This window comes from Ursus maritimus, unplaced genomic scaffold, assembly GCF_017311325.1.
Source record: "Ursus maritimus isolate PB19 unplaced genomic scaffold, ASM1731132v1 scaffold_2, whole genome shotgun sequence".
Lineage (NCBI taxonomy): Eukaryota > Metazoa > Chordata > Mammalia > Carnivora > Ursidae > Ursus > Ursus maritimus.
Window position 1 is genome coordinate 339,101 of NW_024424452.1, and position 8,518 is coordinate 347,618.

At 64.9% G+C, this 8,518-nt stretch overlaps 1 protein-coding gene across 2 annotated transcripts in view; it reads right to left on the reverse strand.

Moving 5' to 3' along the window:
- The window catches only part of PDGFA (platelet derived growth factor subunit A), an 18,742-nt gene that overhangs the window by 5,952 nt on the left and 4,272 nt on the right, over positions 1-8,518 (reverse strand). For both annotated transcript variants that reach the window (XR_005835899.1, XM_040634617.1), the window contains exons 3-4: positions 6,470-6,574; positions 4,270-4,457 (exon numbers count right to left, since the gene is read on the reverse strand). Coding sequence is in view for 1 of the 2 variants with exons in the window: in XM_040634617.1 (XP_040490551.1) it covers positions 4,270-4,457; positions 6,470-6,574 (293 nt within the window). In the remaining variant the exon portion in view is untranslated. The remainder of the gene's footprint in view (positions 1-4,269; positions 4,458-6,469; positions 6,575-8,518) is intronic.

Below are 8,518 nucleotides of genomic sequence, written 5' to 3' on the forward strand. Positions count from 1 at the left end.
ACCCCTGCTCTGGGCGCCGGGGGGGGGGGGGTAGGCGTGTTTTCCACCACAGACAGACCAGCCACGGTGGGTCTCAGAAACCCACCCGCTCGACAGCCCCCTTGGCAAAGCACTCCCAGCACCGGCCACTCCAGTCTGGGAACCCACTTTCTCCTCAGACGGGCTGTTTTTATCAAAGGAAAACAAACAACGATTTATGATCGCACCTGCTTCTGGGTATGTGAGGATTCCAGGCCGTTCCGCCACCTCGGTCTGGCCAGGAAATAGCTGCATTTTTCCCCCAAGAACACACTGTGAATATTAACTTCTCAACGCAGCCTCCACGCCAGCCAAGTCCCCAGAACAAGATGTGCATGTCTATGGGACCCTCCTTCCCGTCGCCTCAGCCCCCAGACCCATCCCGGAGCCCAAACAGGGTCCCCACGGCCCTCCCTCCCCTCTCCCTCAGTTTGTGTCCGGGGTGTGTGAGCCGCGCCCCGTAAAGAGGACATTCCACTTCCCACTGCGCGTCTGCCTGGCAGGACCCACTCCACCTGCACGGTCCTGGGGCAAAGCCACCCGGGCACGCGATCCAGGGATGACGTTACCCCTTCCAGACAAGGGACACCGAGCACAGAAGCCCCGAGCTCCTGCTGGGGACCCCCCGCTCCCCAGGTCATGGCCTGACCACTCCAGAGTCAAGGGCAGAGCACCGTCCACGATATACACCAGCGTTTACTGAACCCCCTGTGCTGGTCACTGCAACGCTCATGGCGACCCTGTGAGGGCACCATTATGGTCCGTATTACAGATAGAGAAACTGAGGCAGCTCCGACGGGAGACCCACCCTGCCAGAGCCACGGATCTTCCCTGAGGTCCCTGAACTGGACCTCACACTCCACCAGGGTGCAGAGGCCCGTCCTGGGACCCCGGCACACACACCCAGACCCACCTTCCAGAAGCCTGAGGCCCAGCGACCCAGACACAGCCAGCCACCCCAGACGTGGCCGAGGAGCTGGGTCTCCGCTTCTGGACACCTGGGGGCCTGACCAAGCTAATGGACTTGCTTGTAAACCCACAGGATGCCCTGAAGAAATGGGAGCCCCCCACTTTCTACGCCACGCAGCGAGGAGAGAGGTTCGCCCCACAGCCCCATCCAGTGCGACCCAACCAGAGTCATGGGCCCTGCAGTCTACACCACTCCTTCTCCAACCCCTTGAGCCTTGCGTCTAGGGACAGGGTCAGAGGCCTGCAGGGTCTGGGGTCAGCACTCGCTGGGGAGAGGAAAAGCTCGTTCGTCCGGGACACTGGTTAGGAAGCATGCTTGACCCCCTAAAAGCAGACCCCAAATGCCGAGCACAAAGAGCTGATACGGGAACGTGGCCCAGCCCGGACCACATGCCCACCCCTGCCCAAGATCTGACGGCAGCTAACACCTGGCAACCCCAGGGAGACCACCAGTGGCCCGGCCACCCTGAAGGCAGGTCCCAGAAGACAATGAGGGCCCGGCCCCAGAGAGTGAGAGACCCACACCTGAGACCGTCAGAGAGCTGGGGGGACAAGAAGCCTCAGGCCACCCTCCCTGGCGGTCACAGAGCGGGGCTGGTCATCCACCCCAGCAAGTCCCGACAGTCAGGGCCTGGGGGCCTTCAGCTGAGCATACCGGACACTTCACCATCTGGGCCTCATGGGGTGGCCGCTCCCAGCCTTACCTTCTCCAGTAAGTGACCTTTAACTGTGACCAAAAGGCCATAAACCAGAAAACCAGGCATGTGTCAGCCCAGGGCAAGACCTCCCACCTGCCCAGCCCCAGGGGGCCCCTGCTGGTCCCCAGCACCCCCAGACGCTCAGCCCAGGACGCGCGAGGCCCGTCACCCCGCTCCGCCTCAGCCCCAGTGGAGCAGGGCAGCTTCCTGGGCAGGCGTGGGGGCCAGGCCGGCCTCCACAATGGACCTCCTGTTCCCACTGACCTTTTGTCCCTTCTCGGCCAAAACCCCCAGTGTCTGGGGCCGGATGTTTTCCTGCCAACCCTCTGATGGGTGGGCAGGGAGAAGGAGCTGCCTTCCCTGAGGGAGAAGGAGGAAGGGGTCTGAGAAGAGCAGGGAGCTGGACGTGGAACCGAGCCACTGGGCTCCCGCTGCAGGACTCAGCCCCTCCGTCCCCTCGGGTGGACCACGACCCCGTCCGAGCAGACGAAGGCCTGTGAGGGAGCCCTGGCCCAGCGCCACCATCTGCTGAGCCCTCTGGGCCTGTGCCCGAGGCAGATATGGGCCCCTCCCAGGAAGGGGCCCTGGACCCCCACCGTCCCACTCAGGGTGCGCCAGGAGGAGATCACGGCCCATCCCAGGACCAGACGCTCCCCAGGCCCTACCCACGGGAGGCAGCGGCCCACGGAGGGGGGAGACCCACTTCATTCCGGCACTGCTGTATCCCGAGAGCCCAACTGGACACCCCAAGGACAGGCCCTCTGCCCGGTGCCCACGTGAGGGACTGTCTCCCCTAGAGCACCACCACCCCCACACCCAGGAAGAAGAGATCTCAGGTGTCTGGATTCGCGGGGCTCACGAGACCCCCCACAACACATCGTGAGTGAGGACATGGAGACCCAAGGGAGGCAGAGCCGGCCGGGGTCCCACAGCAGGCAGCAGGGAGCAGGAAGTGGTCTCGGCACACACAGCACGGCCCCATCCCCTTGGGCCTCTGTTTCCCCGTTTAACAAAGGGCGCAGGACTGGGCTCCGCACCCGGCTGGGGGCCCCAACAGCACGGAGCTGGGAGGCCTGAGTCAGGCCCGAGGGCCCGGCCAAGACGCGAGCCAGCGCCCCGGGCAAGTGCAGCAGGGCGCTGGGAGCCTCGGCTCCAGGGGAGTGTCCCCCGTGGAGAGCACAGGGCAGCAAGCCGTGGAATGTGCTTACTCAATGCCCCGAGTGCTCGAGGACCAAGTCCCCGGAGGTCAGGTGGAGCCCCAGTTATGGGCCTAACAGGCCTTCTCACGTGACAAACAAACGTCCCAGCCAGCGACGTGGTCTGTGAGTCAGTCTCCCCTGCACCGACCCCCAGGGGCCCCGGACGGGCCGCGGGCGCACGGGATCTGAAATAACCTCGTCATGGAACGGCTTCGGATGCACCCCCAGAATCTTCATTCTGGGAAAGATGGGACGCACTTGCGGCTGGCGGCCCAGCGGAGTGGGAAGGCCGTCTCCGCTCAGTAGGTGTCCCGCTGCCCAAGTCCACAGCCCAGGGTGACGTGGGGCCACAGCCTGCCCAGAGCCAGCTTCCCGGGAGGGACCGGGAGCACCCAGGATGCTCCAGCCTGGCCACACTTCAGAGAAGCCAAGACACTCTGGAAGCCTCCCCTCCCACCCTGTCCTTTTGGAAGCAGGAAGACAGCACCCAGACAGGCTGAGCGCCCAGAAGCAGAAGGGCTCCCCTCCAAACAGGGGCCCGGCTGCCCTGGCGTCCACTTGGGACCTGTACAGCCCTAGACAGCAAGTCACCATGTTTCAGGCCCGTTTCCCAGATGGGGCAAGTGAGGCCAGAGGGCAGCAGACCCACGCCCTACGAATCCCCCAGCCACTGGGCCAAAACACCAACGTCTGGCCAAGACCCAGTGTGGCAACCCAGGGTGAGCTGAAGAAGCAGATTTCCCCAAGGACTAAGGCGGAAAGACCAAGGAGCCCCCCACGTGTAATCTGAATGTGACCTTCCTACGCCCCAGCACTGCCCTGGAAGTCACCAGGGGCAGTGCCCTGCCCCGGAGAGGACTTTGGGGCAACCGCCCAGCCGTGTGCCGGCTCCCAGGGACTGCAGGGTCTCCAAGCAGAGCACAGCTTCCCAGAACGAGAAGAGGGGCTGGCTTTGCAGCCCTGGCCCGCAGGACGGAGGCACCCCCAGGAGGGCCCTCCAGAGGATCCACGGACACATACCCCAGAGCAGAGCGGGGTGCCCTCCCTGACTTACAGACAAGGGACGGAGGCCCAACGTGGCCGGCCCTGCGCCCACGCTGGCTCCCCCTCCCGTTTCCCTTGTGCTTCTGGGGAGAGGCTCTGAGAGGACCCCCGACCCTGCTGAAGTGTCTGCAAGAACTCTCCGGGGCTTGGAGGAGACAGCGGGCAGCACGCACACAGCCCGTGTCCTGAGGTCCTTCGTGTGGCCGCTCCCCGGGGGAGGCCGCATGCAGGGGCGGGGAAGGGAAGCAGACGCTCACGTCCCCGCTCTGCCAGTGCCCTGCCTGCACCCCGGGCCTGGTGTGCGGCGGCCGCAGGGCGCCCTGGGGCGGGCCGGGGCTCACCTTGACGCTGCGGTGGTGGACGCGGGAGGGCTGGCACTTGACGCTGCTGGTGTTACAGCACCCGGCACAGCGCTTCACCTCCACGCACGGGGGCCAGATCAGGAAGTTGGCAGACGTGGGGTCGACCTGGCTCCGAGGTATCTCATAAATGACCGTCCTGGTCTTGCAGACCGCCGGGATGGCTTCCTCTGCAGAGCAAGCGCCACGGTGAGTGCACGGGCCACGCCCCACGTCCTGCCAGCTCCCAGGGCTCCCGGGACCTGAAGCCCTGGGAGGGGTGTGTCCCCACGAGGCTGCTGCTTCCTCCATGGGGCACCTCACAGTGCCCAGGGCCCAGCAAGGACGAAGGGACACCCAGCCCCGACAGGTGCATTTGGGCTGGCCGGAGGAGGAGCAGCGGGGAAGGCCAGGCGGGGAGGCCCCAAGGGAAGGACGCTGCTGGCAGAGGGGGCCATGTGACAGGGAAGCCGGAGGTGGCCTGCAGGGGGGTAGGGACGGAAACGGAGCCAACAGGTGGTGGGGCGAGGGGAGTCTCTCCACCATGGTTAGGGAGCTCCCGGGGCTGGTGGACAACGGGGAGAAACAGGGAAGCCGAGGCTGGGGCCCCAAGAGCAAGAGAGCAACAGGCCTCACAGCCAGTGGACAAATCAGGGCCCAGCCCCACCAGCTGCCACCACCCCCAGGCAAGGCCCAGGAAGGGAGGACACCCGAGATGGGCAGGGGACGCAGGAAGTGGCACACAGGACTCCGCCCCGCCTCCACAGCCCACCAGCCGCAGACCTGCTCACTTACAGTGCAGCCAGGGCACCACTGCCCGATGAGAAATCTACCTGGGGGACCCCAGCACATGCACCTTCCTCCCCACACGCTGCCTTACGAATCCACACCAGTCTCCAGGCCTACTGGGCCTTGAGTAACCTGGGGCTGGGAGCCCGGGCAGGCAGGCAGGACCCCAGAGCCCAGAACCAGAGGGAGCCGCTCCTGGCCGCAGAGGGCCTGGCACGACCCCCTGAAATGCAATCGAAGGACAACAGGGGCCTGCCTTTGCCCCAGCACCAAGGACGGGTGCCAGCCTCTCTCTTGCCCGTCCCCCCACAGGGGCCAGAAGACCTCCCGAGAGCCCAGGAGACTCAGGGTACTTGCATCCTCCCCGGTGGCCTGGGAGCACCTGCAGAGGGGGAGCACGGGCCTGACAACAAGGAAGGCTGGGTGCTGGAGGTCTGGCCGCCCCAGTGCGGGAAAGGGCTCTGCTCGCGGCAACCAGCCCAGCGCCCAGCGGCTGAGGGGCCTGGGGACCCTGGCCAGGTGGGGCCGAGGGTGAAGCCAGGGAGATGGTCCCCGTCTGGAACAGGACAGGCCTGCTGCAGTGCCCTCACCTCTGACACTGGTCTGGAGGACGGGAAACCTACAGTCCTACCAGAAACGTCATCTGGGTGGGCCCACCTGCCTACACGAGGAGTCCTCACCCACACACCGCACTGCACACAGCAGGCTATTAAATCTACCTTCTGGGAGGATCTAAAGCTCAGAGGGGAGTCGCTGCCCAAGGGCACGCAGCAGCGAACAGCCATGCGGGGGGCGCACACCCAGGCAGTTGGGAAAGGCAGGAGGAAACCCTGGGGGTGGCACAGGACTGGGGGGGTCACACCCCTGAACCCCACTCCCAGGGCAGGAAAGTGCAGGCCCTCTCAGAGCTGAGCCGGACCCCCAGAAGCTCCCGCAGCCTCAAGGGGCCAGACAGACATGGGGATGCTCTGCTAGGGGTTGGGACCCGTGCCCGCCAGGCGGGGTGGGGGCCACGGGCCGGGGCATCTGCTGGCGGCCCGTTTGCAGCTGTCAGCCAGGCCACCGCACTGCAGACTGGAAAGGAAACACGACCACGTTTGCAGCGAGCGAGGCCTCCTCCAGAACGGGCCCCGACAAGACTGGGCACTTAAGGAATTTATGATGGCTCTCCTCTCCTGGAAACTCTTGGCCCAGGCCAGGCTGCAGCAAGCAGCAGACGGGCCGGGGCAGGGAGGCGCCCCCGGCAGGGGAGGGAGGCCTCCGGAGAGACGGCGGGCCGCCAGGCCTGAGGCCGCGGGGGCCCCTGTGCAGGCTGCGCCTTTGTCTCGTGAAGGAACCGAGGGATGACTCCCCAGAAGGCCCAGTGGGCGAGAGGCCCCAGCGCCCCCTCCCCACCCAGCAGCCCCAGGCTCACCGATGCTTCTTTTCCTTCGGATGGGCATGGGCCTCTTCTCGGGTGCACGCTTGCTGGCATGGCCCCCGTGGGCTCTCAGACTCGCTTCCAAAGCATCCTCGGCCCCTACAGGCAGGAGGAGGAAACGGTGACCAGCTGGCCCGCATCTGTGTGGCGCCCTGGGGCCTGTCCAGCGGTGCGTCCTACCTGCCTCCCCCAGACAGACAGGGTCCCCTGAGAGGCCCGCCACTCCCACGTGGGCAGAGGATGAAAGACTCCCAACTGCCAAAAATCTCCCGCCAACCTCGGGGAAGCCTCCACGGGGGTCCCCCCCAGCGTGGCACCCCTGCTGTGCTTTGCTAGGCTAGGACCTGTGCGGAGGGGGCAGTGATGTCCCAGGTGAGGGCTGGTCTTCCTTGCCCGTAAGGCCCAGAGCCACCAGGCCCGCTGCTCCCAGCCCAGCCCGCCCAGCTCCCGGAAAGGGCCCCGGGGACAGGGCCCCTCCGACGGCCCCAAAGGAACAGCACTGCTACTGCTGTGACCGCCCTGCTGTGTCTGCGTCTCTCTCTCCCTCTTCTCACCAAGCCAACGCTCGACGGACCGCCCTAACCTTGGAGGCCCAACGGGGCCAGCAGCTGGACTCCACTTGTGCCTCCAGTTAGCCCACTCGGAGGCCACAAGGAATGCAAGTGGGGAAAGCAAAGGGACAGGGACCCTGGCGCCTGGCAGAGGGAAAGCGAGCTGCCCCCCAGATGCAGACCCACGGTCCCAGGGCCAACACCAAAACTGGACCCTAATCCCCCAGGCCTGCAACAGCGCCTGGTACACATACATCGCCCTCGCCCCCACCCCCTCAGTGCCCCTGGGCAGCTTAGGGGCGTCCCAGGTCTCTCGGATCCCTAGAAGGGAAAGGTAGGGTGGGAGGGACACACGGTCCTACCACCTGCCTCTGGGACCGCCCCGCCCCAAAGACACCGCCTGCACCTGGATGAACTGGTCACCCCTGGCCTCCCTGCCTTGGCCCCAGGCCCAGCTGGGGGTCTCCTTCTACTTCCCCCTCCATCCCCGGCTCCCTAGTAGATGAGGAGGGGCACCCGGGGCCTGAGAAGCGTGCCCCACACGCCAGGGGCTCCGGCAGCTGCGCGGACCTCCCCTGTGTCCTGCTGTCCCTTCCCCAAGGAGCTCAAGCGGCGTCCTGGCCGGCAGCCCGGACCAGAGGCCCCCTCCTGGGTGCCCGGCCCACGGGGGCCTCAGCCACTGTCCACAAACCAACAAATCCCAAACCTCGGCTCACTTAAAATGAAAACGGAAAACCAGGCAAGAGGGACAAACAGCAAGAGATGCGCCCTTTCAGAAAACTAGAGTCTGGGAAGAACCCAACTTCACTTAAAATGACTCAATGTTCCACTGCCGCTAATTTTTTTGAGACCCAAAATAAGACCAGAACACAACTATTCATGCAATAAGAATTTCCCATCAACCAACTGTTACAAGAAGCATTTTTTCACGAAAAAGTGACATTTCTGAGTCACGTCCTGGTGGTAGCCATCTTGCCACCCTCAAACCAAAGAGCAGCCGGCCCGCTGTCAGTCTGCAGCGGGAAACGTCCCATCGGCCACCATCTTCCAAGCCTCAGGAAAGCCAGGTGTCACGCTCCGCGGGTGACTCAATCCTGAACTGTCTACGAGGACGTGACCGCAGGAGGAGCCGGGATTCCGTCCTGGCATGTCGCCTGGACGGACAGAGAAGACCACAGCCCTGCCAGCCGATGGCCGGCGCCGAAATCTGGACCGGCGGGCGGACTGCTTTCAAGACGAGAGCCCTCCTCTCCCCCATCAAGATGGGTGGTGGCCGTCCCCGCGGATGGGGGAGCGGCCTTCGGCTGACACTGCGTGAGAAATGACCCAGCAGTGGCCAGGGAGAGAAGCCCCCACCTGAATGAGGTCCTAAAGCTGCTCTCAGGACAGTTAATCAGGGGGGTTTCCCTTTTGTCTTGCACGCACCGATGTCCAAGTGACAGCTCAGGATGGGGACCAGTCCTCAGACCTTCAGTCCTGGAGGAGCATTAAC